This window comes from Borostomias antarcticus (assembly GCF_949987555.1).
Source record: "Borostomias antarcticus genome assembly, chromosome: 30".
Lineage (NCBI taxonomy): Eukaryota > Metazoa > Chordata > Actinopteri > Stomiiformes > Stomiidae > Borostomias > Borostomias antarcticus.
Window position 1 is genome coordinate 2,122,838 of NC_140263.1, and position 18,189 is coordinate 2,141,026.

At 49.0% G+C, this 18,189-nt stretch overlaps 1 protein-coding gene across 1 annotated transcript; it reads left to right on the forward strand.

Annotated features, from left to right (window-relative positions):
• The first annotated feature begins 4,853 nt into the window (after positions 1–4,853).
• On the forward strand, positions 4,854–17,853 carry rad23b (RAD23 homolog B, nucleotide excision repair protein). Its single transcript, XM_084460196.1, has 10 exons — positions 4,854–5,044; positions 6,052–6,133; positions 6,651–6,730; positions 9,119–9,309; positions 9,713–9,768; positions 10,066–10,193; positions 11,355–11,478; positions 11,838–11,965; positions 12,552–12,767; positions 17,107–17,853. The coding sequence occupies exons 1-10, from the start codon at positions 4,979–4,981 to the stop codon at positions 17,218–17,220; spliced, it is 1,185 nt and encodes a 394-aa protein (XP_084316322.1). The 5' UTR covers positions 4,854–4,978; the 3' UTR covers positions 17,221–17,853.
• Positions 17,854–18,189: the final 336 nt, after the last annotated feature.

Genomic DNA, 18,189 nt, shown 5'->3' on the forward strand with positions numbered 1-18,189 from the left:
CAAGTAGGTGGGGTATCTGAACACTCAAAATACTGCACTAGTCATCCCCGTTTAGAATGCATATCACGACAGATGTCATGAATTGTAAATGTGAAAGCTTTAAGGAAGCACGCTCCCAGGACAAACATGAAACGAGGATTGCTTCTTTCTCAAGGACAGCCAGGTGAGATCTACAGAGATACAAGTGTTGCTACACAGGACCCGCCTTAACAATTCAGTCACACCTCACTGATCATCCTCAGTGTAACGTCAAGTCAAGTTAAGAGCTAATCATTCATATGATGAGTTTAATTTTAATCCTCCCGTGGTTGCGAGGTGATCGAGTGGTTTCGGTGAATGTGGATTGAGATTAAAGGGTGTTGTTCGCTGCAGATGGGGAGTGTGTGGATGAGTGTGTGGATGAGTGTGTGGATGAGTGTGTGGATGAGATGTGCGCGTGTGTGTGAGACACGTCCGTCACGGCGACATTAATCTTCTTTTTGATCCGACGTCTTTATCCGCCTTCGATCGTCCGCCGTGCTAATGCGTCCCCCTGGCTGAGGGAGGACAAAGGAGCCGCTGACAGGAGCAGCCATTTTGCGTCTCTCGCCTCGGCTGCGGATGACAGGATGTGACAGAAGGGAAGGTTCGGGCCTTGAGGTGTCGGGGACAAAGCTTCGGGACTCTCCTTCGTTCCTCTCCTCCCTTAGTCTATTCCTCACACCTCTCTCTTTGCTCTCCTCCCTCCTCGAAGCCCTCTCTCTCACCTCCCCCTCCCTCCTCTCCTCCCCTCATCAGTCTGCGCGCCTGGAACGCCGTCTGAGGGGAGGACAAAGACTTGACCTTCAGATCTGACCGTACCGTCGCCCAGAGGAGCTGATCACCGTTCTCCAACCCCAACGACTAAAGATTCAACTGATTCCACTGTTCAGTTCTCATGATATAAACCGTATCCATGTGATTCAGAGGACAGCGGTTTCATCTAATAGAATCGATGCATTCTGGGTAATTGTCATGCGCCATGGGTGATAACCCGTACTTAGAGGCCGTCCTCCTGGGCTGTTGCCTGGAGCCCTTGGCTATCCCATAATAGTCACAACAGCCTGTCCACAGAAAACAGTTTCAGGGTGAGGAGGTGTCCCCGAGGCCTGAGTCTGTGTTCCACCCTTCCAGTCAGAATAACCCGCCCTTCTCTGTCCCTCTTTCTCCTTCTTTCCACCTCTCTCCATTTCGCTCTGTCTCTCCCTCTCTCCCTCACACACACACACACACACATTCTAGCTCTCTTTCTCTCACACTACTTGGTTTATATATCTACTCTGTTAGAGTGCAGTTGGCTAAAACCCACAAATAAATCCAAGAGGAATGCCTGTCATGAACTGTATTTGTGAATCTGTGTTTGTACGTACACGCATGTAACATATGCGATTCATCATTTGTCTACAAGTCACACACGTCCAAAAAATCAGCCTCTCTCTGTGCCAAAGTCAAGGTCTCTCTCTCTCTCTCTCTCTCTCTCTCTCTCTCTCATACCCAAGTCAAGGTCTCTCTCTCTCTCTCTCTCTCATACCCAAGTCAAGGTTTCTCTCTCTCTCTCTCTCTCTCTCTCTCTCTCTCTCATACCCAAGTCAAGATCTCTCTCTCATACCCAAGTCAAGGTCTCTTTCTCTCTTTGTATCCAAGACGAGGTATCTCTCTCTCTCTCTCTGTACCCAAGTCAAAGTCTCTCTCTCTCATACCCAAGTCAAGGTATCTCTCTGTACTCAAGTCAAGGTCTCCCTCTCATACCCAAGTCAAGGTATCTCTCTCTCCCTCTCATACCCAAGTCAAGGTATCTCTCTGTACCCAAGTCAAGGTCTCCCTCTCATACCCAAGTCACGGTCTCTCTAAAACCCAAGTTACAGTCTGCTCTCTGCACCTCCTCTCCCCGGTCTGAGGTCTCCCTATTTCACAGGTCTAACATCATCTTTACAAACATCTCTGAGAAGCGTTGGGATCAGGGTTAATCTCCCCGGCTCAGTGCTTCAGAGGGGGGGGGGGGGGGTGCTCAGTGCTTCAGAGGGGGGGGGGGGCAGGCTGGAGACCCCTGGAGACGGACCCTACCGAGGGCAGCGCCGCAGGAGGGCGCGGGCGAGAGGAACACAGGGAATGCCTGATGAAGGAACGCACCGCTGTTACTGGACAAGAGAGGCAGGGTGAGTATGTGTGTTAGAGGACGAGAGATGGACTGAGGGAGGAGGAAGAGAGGAGACAGGGAGTAGAAGAGGAGAGGGATGAGGGAGCGAGGGGAGAGAGGGTGAGAGACAGAGAGGGTGAGAGAGAGGGTGAGAGAAAGGGGGAAAGAGAGAGAGGGTGAGAGAAAGGGTGAATGAGAGAGAGGGTGAGAGAAAGGGTTAAAGAGAGAGAGAGAGTATGAGAGGGTGAGAGAGGGAGGGAGGGAGAGAGAGAGGGTGAAAGAGAGAGAGGGTGAGAGAAAGAGAGTGCGAGAGAAAGGGTGAGAAACAGAGGGTGAGAAAGAGAAGGTGAGAGAAAGGGTTAAAGAGAGAGAGAGAGAGGATGAGAGGGTGAGAGAGGGAGGGAGAGAGGGAGGGAGAGAGAGGGTGAGGGAGGGAAATAGAGAGGATGAGAGGGTGAGAGAAGGAGGGAGAGAGAGAGGGTGAGAAAGAGAAGGTGAGAGAAAGGGTTGAAGAGAGAGAGAGAGGATGAGAGGGTGAGAGAGGGAGGGAGAGAGAGAGGGTGAGAGAAAGGGTGAAAGAGAGCGAGAGTGAGAGAAAGGGTTAAAGAGAGAGAGAGAGGATGAGAGGGTGAGAGAGGGAGGGAGAGAGAGAGGGTGAGAGAGGGAGGGAGAGAGAGAGAGGGAGAGAGAGAGGGAGGGAGAGATCAAGCCAAGGACAGTGACCTTGGTTCAGCTGCGGCATATTATCATCCACTTGACAGGGGTCTCTCAAAGTCACGCGGGGCTGAGCTGGTCTGGCAGACAGCTGAGCAGGGCTCTGAATACAGAGCTGATATACCGACAGCATTGAAATCACCTGACCCATGCTTCAATGGGCTTAGATGGTTGAAATACTGATGATACGAATAGCATGAAAAGATGTTCCCTGGGCTGGTCTGCTTTGAAATGGGTTTGATGCCTTGTATATTAAACATTTTAGCGCAGTCACAGCATTGCTGTAAATTCAAAGGATGAGATTAATCAGACTCCATTCTGCGGCAGGATAAAGAAATAGAGTTCCTTAGAAAGTTGAGTTGAGCACAGGATTATACCTCAACTCAGCCATAGCCTCTTCCATAGTGTACATGTCTGTGATGAAAAGTGGAGTCCAGCAGGCTAAATTACCCTCTTGCCCTCCTAGGGCCGAGCTCCAGGCATAGCAGGGTAGACTCTCCAGGTAAGGGGTCAGGGCCTTCCTTCTCTGCCTCTATCCAGAGAGCCTGCCCTGACCCGAGACCCTGGACAACCAATCATGTGTTAGCCTGAATGAGCCATTGGTCCAAGGCTCCAGCATCCATCTGCAGACTCAAAGAATGGCCCTAACATGGCAACCCAGCGAACTTCAACTGAATTACTCATATAGCTTAGGCTACCATTGCTTTTGAAATTCAGGGCCGATCACTCAGCTGATGGTCTCTTCGCAGTGGGACGCATCCTAAATTAGGAGAGTTTATCTGTTCTGTGGACTTCTACCTCATTAGAGATAGGCCTAGTCTAGACAAGGACAAGTAGCCTATGATTGATATACGTAGGCTAGTCTCGCCTACTGACACAATGAAGCCTACACTTGAATTGAAAAAGATATCAGTTGTTTCAGTTCAATTGTTGTTACATTCAGTCTGCATGAAGTTACTAGGCAGGTCCAAATGTGTTTGTGGTGAAAATTAACATACTTTGCATCCATCCATCTTCAAATTAACATACTTTGCATCCATCCATCTTCAAATTAACCTACTTTGCATCCATCCATCTTCAAATGAACATACTTTGCATCCATCCATCTTCAAATTAACATACTTTGCATCCATCCATCTTCAAATTAACATACTTTGCATCCATCCATCTTCAAATTAACATACTTTGCATCCATCCATCTTCAAATTAACATACTTTGCATCCATCCATCTTCAAATTACCATACTTTGCATCCATCCATCCTCAAATTAACATACTTTGCATCCATCCATCTTCAAATTAACATACTTTGCATCCATCCATCTTCAAATTAACATACTTTGCATCCATCCATCTTCAAATTAACATACTTTGCATCCATCCATCTTCAAATTCACATACTTTGCATCCATCCATCTTCAAATTAACATACTTTGCATCCATCCATCTTCAAATTAACATACTTTGCATCCATCCATCTTCACATTAACCTACTTTGCATCCATCCATCTTCAAATTAACATACTTTGCATCCATCCATCTTCAAATTAACATACTTTGCATCCATCCATCTTCAAATTAACATACTTTGCATCCATCCATCTTCAAATTAACATACTTTGCATCCATCCATCTTCAAATTAACATACTTTGCATCCATCCATCTTCTAATTAACATACTTTGCATCCATCCATCTTCAAATTAACATACTTTGCGCTGAGCGCATAACTGGCGCACTGCGCATGCGTGGTTTTAGGTGAACTTGGGTTTGTTTATGCGCACAATGAAGCCTACACTTGAATTGAAAAAGATATCAGTTGTTTCAGGTCAATTGTTGTTACATTCATTCTGCATGAAGTGACTAGGCAGGTCCAAATGTGTTTGTGGTGAAAATTAACATAGTTTGCAACTGGCGCACTGCGCATGCGTGGTTTGAGGTGAACTTGGGTGTGTTCATGCGCAGAAGGAGGCAGAAGCGTAATGGCGGCTCGTCTGTGATGAGCTAGTGAGAACAGCCCAGACTCCTGCTGCTCCTCCCGTAGTTATCCCCTCATAGCAGGGGGTGAGACTAGTTCACACATCTCAAACTGAACTAGCACGTCGCCATCATGCAGATCACGCTGAAAACCCTCCAGCAGCAGACGTTCAGGATCGAGATGGACGGAGAGGAGACGGTGAGAGAGAGAGAGAGAGAGAGAGAGAGAGGTGGAGGGGTGTTTGGTGGAGGGGTGGAGAGAAGGGTGTCAAAGTTGGGGAGCTAGCTATGCTATGCTATGCTATGCTATGCTATGCTATGCTATGCTGTTCTATGCTATGATATGCTATGCTATGCTAACATTAGCTACCGTTGGCTAGCTTTGACAAACAAAAGTAACGGCAGTTTGATGGTTAGCTGGCTAGACAAAGTTACAGATTAAGTTTATCATATAGTTTATCAGTATAAATATGGACACATATATTTTATACTGCAACGACAACTTCAGGAACTAACGTTAGCTAGCTAGCACTGCTGCTACATTAGCATGCTAGCTAATCATGGAACGTTTAAGTTCCAGGTATTAGTCCGACTCTTTCACTCACGTTAGCCTTGGCTGTCTACCTGTAGTATCGGCTCAGTTTGAAGAAATCCTGCTAAATTTTACTCAATTAATCTTCGTCTGTTGTAAGTTAGTTTGCTATAATTAGATCATTAGATCATTGCTAGCTAGTTGGGGCTACGGCTAAATGCCTGAACCATGTCGTGGTGGCTAGGCTATGTTCAGTCACTCCCAGGAACTAGACTGTCCCAGACTATACAGCCAAATCAAGTGACCTAATAAAGTAGGGAGGTGAAGTGGGCCTTGCTTTCATAGAGGTTTCTAATGACAGATAGATAATTAACTAGCTGGCTGCTGACAGTTAGCTAGCTAATACATTAGAATTTAAGATTTGACATTAGAATAGATTTGTTTCTTGACCAAACAGCCTCTGTCCTGTAATGTTAACCTTCCAGCATGATAAAGACAATAGTTATTATTAGTCATTCCTAAGGCCATCTATGTGTCAGCTTTGTCCTAAGTCAGCTATTGATCTAAGATGTCTAGTCATCGTTAGATAAGATGGCCCACATCACCAATAAACACATTTGCTTCTCAGAATGAACGTTGATCCGAGTGTAATGTGTATATAACATGTTCTACAGGTCAAAACTTTGAAGGAGAAGATTGAGAATGAGAAGGGGAAGGAGAGTTTTCCGGTGGCTGGACAGAAGTTGATATATGCAGGTACGGTCACTAAGGGCGTCCCCCCCTCTCCTGTCCCTGGGGTACAGGCAGTCAGTCGTTGATCTTACAAAAATTGCAATTATCAAAGCTAGTTCTCCATCCCACAGCCTTACCTAACGTCTAATCACAATGATTTCTACACGGACGATTAGTTTATTGTGCTCTGTGTTTGTAATGGATTCAGCTCGTCTCCCTGTAATGCCATACCCCTGCCAGTTGGCACCGACACGCCCTTGGTCTCTCTGGGGAACTCCAGAGCGACACACAGGACTGGTATCTCATTTGTGTATTGTGGGAATGCTGCAAGGCGAGCTTGACTGTACGTGACATGGCTGCTTCTGCTTTAATCCTCCATACAGAACAGGTAGCCTATAGAATTGTGTGAATTTCATTTGAAGAGCAGGTAGCTAATAGAATAACACTTTTTTGCACTTAGTTTTTTAGCCATTGTTTGTCATTCACTATATTTGTGTGAATAAAATAATAATATATATATAAACGTGTGTGTTCCTCCCAGGAAAGATCTTAAATGATGACACCGCTCTCAAGGAGTACAAGATTGACGAGAAGAACTTTGTCGTAGTCATGGTGGCAAAGGTGAGGAGTTGAACTGGGTTGGGTTGGTGCACGAAACAAACGTATCCTCTCTAAGGAGCTTTTACACACATTTTAGCTAGTTGCTGGAACGTCATAAGGAGCTATTCTCTAGCACATAATGAGCTAGTTTAGAACATAAGGGACTTGGTTCTAGAACATCATAAGGAGCTAGTCTCTTGAACATAATGAGCTAGTTTAGAACATAAGGGACTTGGTTCTAGAACATCATAAGGAGCTATTCTCTAGAACATAATGAGCTAGTTTAGAACATCATAAGGGGCTAGTTCTAGAACATTTTAAAGAGATAGTCTCTAGAACATAAGGACTAGTCTAGAACATAAGGACTAGTCTCTAGAACATAAGGAGCTAGTTTACAACATAAGGGGCTAGTTCTAGAACATTTTAAAGAGATAGTCTCTAGAACATAAGGACTAGTCTAGAACATAAGGAGCTAGTTTCTATAACCTTGTAAGGGGCTAGTTTCTATAACATTTTAAAGAGCTAGTCTCTAGAACATAAGGACTAGTCTCTAGAACATGAGCTAGTTTTTAGAACCTTGTAAGGGGCTAGTTTCTAGAACATTTTAAAGAGCTAGTCTTTGGAACACTGTAAGGGCTAGTCTATACTCTCTAGACATTGTAATGAGAAATGTAAGAGCTAGCTTTGACCTCCAGGTAGACGTGGTGCCAACCAGTGCAGTCTGGCTGATTCTGAAGGCACATTGGCAGGGAGGAGGCTGCTTCCCCGCACGCAAGACACTCATACTGTGGTGACCACTGATAGCGACAGATGGAGTTAATTAACTTTCCATGTCATTGAAGGGATGCGTGTGTGTGCACGCGCCTCTGCGTGCGCGTGAGAGAATGTCATTCTATGCCGTGTGTGTGTGTGTTCCGTGCGCGTGGTCCGTCATGCGCGCGCATGCATGCGTCCCCCCCCCCCCCAGAGGAGAAGGGCAGGCCGGGTTGGAGAGGAGCGGTAGATGACTCGGTCCTGTCACACCCGATCAGCCATCTTAGCGGCTGACCCAGGAGGGGGCAGCCTGGGGACCCGGCCTGGCCGCCCACGCCGTCTCTCGACCACAGCTCCCCCAGGGGGAGGGAGGGAGAACCACCGCTCTGTCTGAGTGGATTAGGTTAATGAACCTGAGTTTGTATCCGTGGTGGTGCCGAGCGACTAAAGAAACGACTTGGAAAGGAGAGAGGATGGAGGTTATTTTGTTGGCGTGTGTGTGTGTGTGTGTGTGCGGGCGCCATGTTGGCGTGTGTGTGTGTGCGGGCGCCATGTGCCTCAACCTTCAGCAGCCCGACAGCCTCTGCTCTCGCTCCTGTCCTGTCTGCAGCCCGAGAGCAGCCCAGCTGCTGTGTGTGTGTGTGTGGGTGTGTGTGTGGGTGTGTGGGTGTGTGCGTGCGTGCGTGCGTGCGTGGGTGGGTGTGTGTGTGTGTGGTGCCTGCGTAAAATCCTGCACATCTCCTGGAAAGAACCGCACTAACATCAGTGTGCTTGAGCAAGCGGACATCGACAGCATCACCACTACCATCATCAAACACCAGCTGAGATGGATCGGCCATGTTGGATAGGCCATGTTGTATGAATGCCTGACGCACGCCTACCAAAACAGGGCCTTTATTCACAGCTGAGTGCTAGTCAGTGAGCTGCTGCTGGAGGTCAGAAAAAGCGCTTCCAAGGACAACATCAGGATCAACCTTCAAAAAGTCCACATAAACTGCTCTAACTGGGAAGACCTTGCTCAGAACAGAAGCGCCTGGAGAAACAGCCTGTATGAAGGAGCCACATTCCCTGGAGAAACAGCCTGTATGAAGGAGCCACATTCCCTGGAGAAACAGCCTGTATGAAGGAGCCACATTCCCTGGAGAAACAGCCTGTATGAAACAGCCACATTCCCTGGAGAAACAGCCTGTATGAAGGAGCCACATTCCCTGGAGAAACAGCCTGTATGAAGGAGCCACATTCCCTGGAGAAACAGCCTGTATGAAGGAGCCACATTCCCTGGAGAAACAGCCTGTATGAAGGAGCCACATTCCCTGGAGAAACAGCCTGTATGAAGAAGCCACATTCCCTGGAGAAACAGCCTGTAGGAAGGAGCCACATTCCATGAGTTCAACCTCCGCCAGGCTGCCACGGTCAAGCGACAGCAGAGAAAGAGGGTGACCCCCAAAAAGGCTCCTCCATATCCCACCCCCAGCACCTCACATCAACGCTCACATTGCTATAGAGTGTGTGGTTCCAGAATTGGACTCGATCTGAGGACCCACGATAAGGACCCCCCAGGAGGACCACCATACTCGACGTGTGTGTGTCTGTGTGTGTGTGTGTGTGTGTGTGTGTGTGTTTTTCTAACAGCCTCTTCTCTCCTCGTCTCCGCAGCCTAAAGCGGCCCCGGCCGCTGCCCAGTCTTCCCCTGCCACTACCACATCCAGCACTACAACTCCCACAACCCCCTCTGCCTCCAGCGCAGTCCAGGACGACCCCCCCGAGGCGGCTGCCAAAGAGGACAAGCCTGCCGAGGAGATGCCCCCCGCCCCCGCGGCCCCCCCCACGACCACCACCCCCACCAGGTACGAGACCTGCCCCTCCCCCCCCCCTGACCAGGTAGGAGACCTGCCCCTCCCCCCCTGACCAGGTAGGAGACCTGCCCCTGCCCCCCTGACCAGGTAGGAGACCTGCCCCTCCCCCCCTGACCAGTTAGGAGACCTGCCCCTGCCCCCCTGACCAGGTAGGAGACCTGCCCCTCCCCCCCCCCCCGACCAGGTACGAGACCTGCCCCTCCCCCCCTGACCAGGTAGGAGACCCTGGGGCGATGGTCAGGCACCGAGGGCTTTTGTTTGTCTCTGTTTATTAAGGTTTTTATTGATTATTTTAGCCGTTGTCTTCAGAGTCCACACAACATACCTGGTGGATAACTGTGTGTGTGCGTGTGCATGTGCGCGTGTGTGTGCGTGTGTGTGTTCTCTTTTGCAGTTCTTCTGGTCTTTTGTCGAACGTGAACATATTTGAAGAGGCCACCTCTGCTCTAGGTAACTGACACACACACGTTTATGTATTACACACACACACACACACGCTGACAGAACCGATCACAGTCCCAGTTCAATCACAGTCAAGAGTATGACTGGTTGAGAATGGGACAATGAACACACCGTGTCTATTGATCACTGTGTGTGTGTGTGTGTGTGTGTGTGTGTGTGTGTGTGTGTGTGTGTGTGTGTGTGTGCGCGCGTGCGTGTGTGTTCATGTGTGTGCGCGTGTGTGTGTGTGTGTGTGTGTGTGTGTGTGTGTGGTGTGTGTGTGTGTGCGTGTGTGTGTGTGTGCAGTGACGGGCCAGTCTTATGAGAACATGGTGACAGAGATGATGCTGATGGGTTATGAGCGGGAGCAGGTGGTGGCGGCGCTGAGGGCCAGTTTCAACAACCCAGACAGAGCTGTGGAGTACCTGCTCACGGTGAACACACACACACACACACACACACACACACACACACACCTCTATACACACACACACACACCTCTATACACACACACACCACACACCACTACACACACACACACACCACTACACACACACCTCTACACACACACACACACACACCACTACACACACACCACTACACACACACCACTACACGCCACACACACACACAACTACACACCACACACACACACACACACCACTACACACACACCACTACACACACACCACTACACACACCACTACACACACCACTACACACACCACTACACACACCTCTACACACACACCTCTACACACACACACACACACCACTACACACACACCACTACACACACACCTCTACACACACACACACACACACACACACCACTACACACACCACTACACACACACACACCACCCTACACACACCACCCTACACACACCACTGCACACACACACACACACACACCACTACACACACACACACCGCTACACACACACACACACACACCACTACACACACACACACCGCTACACACACACACCACTACACACATACACCACTACACACACACACACCACTACACACACACACCACTACACACACACACACACACACACCACTAAACACACACACCACTACACACACACACCACTACACATCCACACCACTATACACACACACCACTACACACACACCACTACACACACACACCACACACACACACACACCACTACACACACACACACCACTACACACACACACACCACTAAAGACACACACCACTACACCCACACACACACACCACTAAACACACACGTGCATGCACACACACACACACCACTATTATGCATTTTTTCCCCAAAGTTGACGATTAGTCGAAGTTCGAGTATATATTTGACAGCCCTACTGCACACACACCCCACTACACCTATACACACACCCCACGACACACACACACACCGATGACACACACACACACACACACCGATGACACACACACACACCGACGACACGCATTACCCTATACCCCCCCTCCAGACTCACTACACACTCTCTCCTCACGGTTGTGGGTTTGTGGTTGTGGGTTTGTGGTTGTGGGTTTGTGGTTCTAGGTTTTTCAGTGTGTTCTAACATCTTGTTCTCAGGGGATCCCTGCCGAGAGGGAGGGGCACAGTGGGCCAGACCCGGTGGCGCCCTCTGTGGGCGGGACCTCAGCGGTGTCAGCCGGCAGCATCACCTCCCCCTCTAGCACAGCCCCCAGCACAGGAGGTGAGACCCTGGCCTGCGTGTGTGTGTCTGTCTTTCACTGGGCCTCTTCAGACTGACCACTCTCCCTCTCTCTCTACCTCCCCCGCTCTCTCTCTCCCTCTCTCTCTCTCTACCTCCCTCCCTCTCTCCCCCCTCTCTCTCTACCTCCCTCCCTCTCTCTGTCCCTCTCTCTCTCTCTACCTCCCTCCCTCTCTCCCCCCCTCTCTCTCTCTCTCCCCCCTCTCTCTCTCTCTCTCTCTCTCTCTACCTCCCTCCATCTCTCTCCCTCTCTCTCTCTCTCTCTCTCTCTCTCTCTCTTCCTCCCTCCCTCTGCCTCTCCCTCCCCCCTCTCTCTCTCTCTCTCTCTCTCTATCTCCCAGGTAACCCCCTGGAGTTCCTGAGTGACCAGCCTCAGTTCCTGATCATGAGACAGCTGATCCAGCAGAACCCCAGCCTGCTCCCCGCTCTGCTGCAGCAGATAGGCCGGGAGAACCCCCAGCTGCTCCAGGTAAGGAGGTGGAACCCCCAGCTGGTCTAGGTAAGGAGGTGGAACCCTCAGCTGGTCTAGGTAAGGAGGTGGAACCCTCAGCTGGTCTAGGTATGGAGGTGGAACCCTCAGCTGGTCTAGGTAAGGAGGTGGAACCCTCAGCTGGTCTAGGTAAGGAGGTGGAACCCCCAGCTGGTCCAGGTAGGGAGGTGGAACCCTCAGCTGGTCCAGGTAGGGAGGTGGAACCCTCAGCTGCGCTAGGTAAGGAGGTGGAACCCTCAGCTGGTCTAGGTATGGAGGTGGAACCCTCAGCTGGTCTAGGTAAGGAGGTGGAACCCTCAGCTGGTCTAGGTAAGGAGGTGGAACCCCCAGCTGGTCCAGGTAGGGAGGTGGAACCCTCAGCTGGTCCAGGTAGGGAGGTGGAACCCTCAGCTGGTCCAGGTAGAGAGAGGGAGAGAGAGGGAGAGAGAGAGGAGGTGGGAGGGATAGATAGATGGATGGATGGCTCAATCATGCACAGATTAAGTAGTAAAGAAAACACATTCTGACCTTCTTTCCTTCCCTCCTTTTTTCCTCCATCCCTCCATCCCTCCTTCCTCTCCTGCAGCAAATCAGTCGACACCAGGAGCGCTTCATCCACATGCTGAACGAGCCCACCCCTGAGGCAGGAGGCCAGGGGGGAGGAGGAGGAGGAGGAGGAGGTGGTGGAGGAGGAACAGAAGGAGGAGGAGGAGGAGGAGGCATCGCAGCCGAGGCCGGAGGAGGAGGAAACCCTATGAACTACATCCAGGTCACCCCTCAGGAGAAGGAGGCCATTGAGAGGGTGAGACGCCCCAACATGCTGCTCTGGTTCAGAACCTCACAGGATTCAACAGACGCTGTTATCAAAAGAGACTTACTATAATTGCATTTAATATAGGAAGTCTGTACCACTACTCACAAGTGCATCTTACATTACCATCATTTAAATTATGCTTTTATCCAAAATCACTTAAAGTAATTGCATTTAACGTAGGAAGAGCCAATGTACTCCTACTTGCCAGAACTCACAAGTGCATCTCCTTTCTAAAACAAGTGACTAAGAGCATAATTTAGTACTGAAGTCAAAGTGCAAGAATAGCAATCTAAAATACAATAGGTGCTTAAGAGGGAGGACCGTTGTAAAGCGTAGTGGTAGGAAGGAGTATAGAGTCTGACTGTGGCCTGGAGGTAGAAGGGGGGTGTTCCTTTCATTGCCCTGTAGGCTAGTACCAGAGTTTTAAACTGGATGTGAGCCGCTACAGGGAGCCAGTGTAGAGAACGGAGAAGGGAAGTTGTGTGGGAGAACTTGGGGTGGTTGAACACCAGGCGAGCAGCAGCTTTCTGGACAAGTTCCAGGACTGGGTTGCACCAATGTGTCTCATCTTGTGACTAGATCCAAGCATTTACCCTGACTAAACTCTGACTAAACCCTGACTAAACTCTGACTAAACTCTTAGTTGCTACTAGTTAGTCGCATACTAGTTGGTGTCTAATTTCGGTTGCACCACGGCGATTTAGGCGTTGTCTTAACTACTAACTAGTTACTAAAAAATAGTCGTCGTATGACTGTGACGACAGGATCCAAATTGCCAATCGGCAAGCAAGTAAAAATGTAAACAAGAAAGTTGATCGCCCTTAACCAGCCCTTACCAAGGAGCTAGGGCCGTGTCCGAATGTCCATACTACATACTGCAACTCGCCTACTACATGCTATTTAGTGCATACTACTTCACGAAACCATGTTTAGTATGCGAGATAAATGTAGCATGCTTCACGAGTCATCCAGTGAAAGTGACGGGCTCCGGCTCGCATATGATTCATATTAAACTTACAACAATATTGAGCTGGCCAGGCATTTGAGTTGGTCATCCAACACAGGCTCGATCCTCACCTTTCTGTATAATCCCAACTGAAATGGATGTGATAATAGTCCATAAAATGTTCTTCCTTTGCCTCGTTTAGCACCAGATGCAACACTCTCCTCCAAATTCATTATATCCGTTAGCAGGGCTAACGTTGCACTCGGTAGCTTGTGCTTATTATTATTGGGGTTAATTGGGGTTATTGGGGTGAGAAGCTTGTGCAGTGGAGAGGTTATTTTGGGGGAGTTAGCCGTTGGATTGTTATGCTTAAATGATCCTAGCCAGCTAGTTCCCACGCTTGTTTGATAACGTTATTTGATTCAGACATGACGTAGGCTGCCTGGTACCGTCCACTGACCAGTTGCTGGTTAACTATGAGAGGCAGGATCCCAGCCGACCGTTGCTTCCCCCCAACCCGCAACGGAGGGTTATCAACTGGGCTGGGACTCCCCTCGCTAACCAGCAACTGAGACCATTGAGCTAAAGGTGGTTAGCTAGCTCGATCGTGAGATTACTCAAACTGAATTAATATGACACCAATAAGCACACTGGTGCCAATAGTTAGCTTAATCTTGATATAACTAAGACATAATAACTAACATAACAATAACTCCCAGGGTGGTGTCAATATTTAGCTACTAGGAACTAGTCGTGAGTGGTGCAACCCATTTAAATTTAGTAGTGACTAAATCTGGAGTTAGTCAACACCTTGGCTATGACTAGACCTAGTTACCACTTAGACTATGACTAGGCCTAGTCAACACTTAGGCTATGACTAGACCTAGTCACCACTTAGACTATGACTAGACCTAGTTACCACTTAGACTATGACTAGACCTAGTCACCACTTAGGCTATGACTAGACCTAGTCAACACTTACCCCAGCAAGGAGGGAGTTGCAGTAGTCCAATCAGGAGATGTCCAGGGCCTGGATGAGCACCTGCGCCGTTTCGTCAGTGAGGAAAGGGAGAATCCTTCTGATGTTGTAGAGCAGGAATCTGCAGGAGCGTGTGACGGATGTGATATGCGGAGAACATAGTCAGTTGGTCGTCCAGGTTCTTCTCAGTTCGGGGAGGCATCTCCTCTCTAAACAAGTGACTAAGAGCATCATCTAGTGCTGAAGCCAACGTGCTTGAGTAGAAACATATAAATACAGTAGGTCCTTAAGAGGGAGGATCCAGGTAGTACTTCTAGAAGAGGTGAGTTTTGAGCCTGCGCCGAAAGATGGGCAGCGACTCTGCTGTCCTGACGTCAGTGGTCAGTTCATTCCACCACTGCGGGGCCAGGACAGAGAAGAGCCGTGACCGTGTCGATCGACCGCAGGGGCCTCGGAGTGACGGGGCAACCAGTCACCCCGAGGTAGCAGAGCGTAGCGGTCAGGAGGTGGTGTAGGGTTTGACCATGGCCTGGAGGTAGGAGGGGGTGTAGGGTTTGACCATGGCCTGGAGGTAGGAGGGGGTGTAGGGTTTGACCATGGTCTGGAGGTAGGAGGGGGTGTAGGGTTTGACCATGGCCTGGAGGTAGGAGGGGGTGTAGGGTTTGACCATGGCCTTGAGGTAGGAGGGGGTGTAGGGTTTGACCATGGCCTGGAGGTAGGAGGGGGTGTAGGGTTTGACCATGGCCTGGAGGTGGGAGGGGGTGTAGGGTTTGACCATGGCCTGGAGGTGGGAGGGGGTGTAGGGGTTGACCATGGCCTGGAGGTAGGAGGGGGGGTAGGGTTTGACCATGGCCTGGAGGTGGGAGGGGGTGTAGGGGTTGACCATGGCCTGGAGGTAGGAGGGGGGGTAGGGTTTGACCATGGCCTGGAGGTAGGAGGGGGTGTAGGGTTTGACCATGGCCTGGAGGTAGGAGGGGGTGTAGGGTTTGACCATGGCCTGGAGGTAGGAGGGGGTGTAGGGTTTGACCATGGTCTGGAGGTAGGAGGCGGGGTAGGGTTTGACCATGGCCTGGAGGGAGGAGGGGGTGTAGGGTTTGACCATGGTCTGGAGGCAGGAGGGGGTGTAGGGTTTGACCATGGTCTGGAGGTAGGAGGGGGGGTAGGGTTTGACCATGGCCTGGAGGGAGGAGGGGGTGTAGGGTTGACCATGGCCTGGAGGTAGGAGGGGGTGTAGGGTTTGACCATGGTCTGGAGGTAGGAGGGGGTGTAGGGGTTGACCATGGCCTGGAGGTAGGAGGGGGCTGTTCCTTTGTTTCCTCCTGTAGGCTACTACCAGGGTTTTAAACTGGACATCACAGTTGGATTAGGTTTGCTCACAGGTACTGGTCACTCTACTGTTGTGACCCGATGGTCAGAAGAGGTCAAGCAGAGGTCAAGCAGTAGAATAAGCAGTGTTCCAGAACGCTCAAATGAGTTCCCATGATCCTCCTGCCCAAGTCGAACACCGCTCACAACTAGGGCTGCACAATTAATCGTGAATTAATCGAAATCGCGATTATAACCTCCGCAATTAACTAATCGCAAAAAGCCGCAATTAATGTGATTAATAATTTTGCTTTGAATTGAGTGTGCTAGAACTACACGGACGAATCACAGGCGCTTATGCTGTCTGACCAATCACATGCGTTCCCGCTGAGTGCGCTGTGCGTAGCAATTTCACTGAGAAGACAGATAGCAGTAGGTCAACTAGTGAAAAAATGAGCGAAAACTAGGTCAGTGAGTTAGTAGCAAGAGAGGGATTAACATCCGTGATTTGGGAGCATTTTGGTTATTTAATATTAAATATTAATCACAATTATTAATCGCAATTACCATTTTGAAGCAAATAATCGCAATTATTATCTTTTGTCATAATCGTGCAGCCCTAGTTACAACTGAAGCAGGGCTGGATGATGTAGGGTTAGAGGTTAAAGGTGCAGTGTGTTGAATTTGAGCTTTTCTGTAGTTAGCAGAAATGTTATATAATATTCATAAGTATGATTTAATAAGTGAATAGTCCCATAAAAATCAGAATCATTTTTTCTTTATACAGGGAGCAGGTCCTTCCACTGAGATCGCTATGTTGCACCAGTTGTATTGAGTTGGTTGCAGTCTGCAACCTCACCACTAGATGTCGCCAGAAATCACACACTGCACGTTTAAGGCGCAACTTTACGCTACCTCTTCAGAACAGCTACTTGGGACTTAGTTTGAACTGTTTCAGCGCTCTGTTCAGCAGTTGTAACACCCTCCCTCTCTCCTCCCTCTCTCCTCCCTCTCTGGCCCTCTTCTCTCTCTGTCTCCCTCTTTCTCTCTCTCTCTCTCCCTCTCCTCTCTCTCTTTCTCTCTCCCTCTCTCCGTAGCTAAAAGCCTTAGGGTTCCCAGAAGGACTGGTCATACAAGCCTACTTCGCCTGTGAGAAGAACGAAAACCTCGCCGCTAACTTCCTTTTACAACAGAACTTTGACGACGATTAAGAAGGGAGCCCTAGTCGTTTTGATGTATTTTTTTTTTTCCCTTTCTCTTTCTCTCTCTTATCTACGTTTTGATTGATCTCATTGGATAGAAGCATAAACAGACACAGGCCCCTTTTTTGACGTTTTCCCGAATTTGACTACCATTACAAATCCACCATCCGGTCTGGTAACACTGAAGCCGCTCGGTCATGCAATCTGTCAGAGCGTCACGATGTTGTTTCTGGTCAGGGGGGGGGGGGGGGGGTGAGTAAAAGGTTTCTTGGTTCATTAGAAATCGCCTGTTTTTTTTCCCTCTTTTTGTATTCAGCATAAGACCAACATGATTGTTTTTGATCCTGAGGAAGATGAATACTGATTGAAATGATTGATGGGTATTCCCAGACAAGGGGGGGGTGGTACATGATCAATGTTATTATTATTCTCATACATCATCGTTCCTGTGTGATGGATTCATTACTCTTCTGTATATTGACCAGCGTAGGGATTCCCAGGATATACAACTGCAGTTTAAATGACAGTAAAGATTTTTAAAACAAGCAACACTTGTGTTGTGTTCCTGTTTTCGGTTTATGTGTACATTTCTTTTTGTATTAAACTTCCAACATGAGCTCCTTACTAATCGTCGTGCGTGAGTTCCAGCCAATCAGCAGGCTTCGCTGCAGACGTGGGAAGTGTTCGTTTCCTGTTCCTGTAGCGTGAGGAGGAGGAGGGAGGAGGGAGATCAGTCACAACTTCCACTAACTTTTTTTTACTGAGAAAATAAAACTTTTTAACACAAAGGCTGATGCCTCACCTGTTGCTGTATGCTTGCTTGTTTTGATTCATATATGATTCATATTCATACCGTATGTGGAATGTGGGTGTGTTGAGACTAGCAGCGGTGTCGTTTATCCATGGACCCACAGTATACCCACTTTTTTTAAACACCACTTGGGTAAAAACGTACCTTTCTGCTACAGTACTGTATAC

Coding starts and splice junctions, on each gene's coding strand:
- rad23b (XM_084460196.1), top strand. CDS start 4,979: ATGCAGATCACGCTGAAAACCCTCCAGCAGCAGACGTTCAGGATCGAG. Junction 11,479..11,837: donor CACAGCCCCCAGCACAGGAG/GTGAGACCCTGG, acceptor TCTATCTCCCAG/GTAACCCCCTGGAGTTCCTG. Junction 12,768..17,106: donor AGAAGGAGGCCATTGAGAGG/GTGAGACGCCCC, acceptor CTCTCTCCGTAG/CTAAAAGCCTTAGGGTTCCC.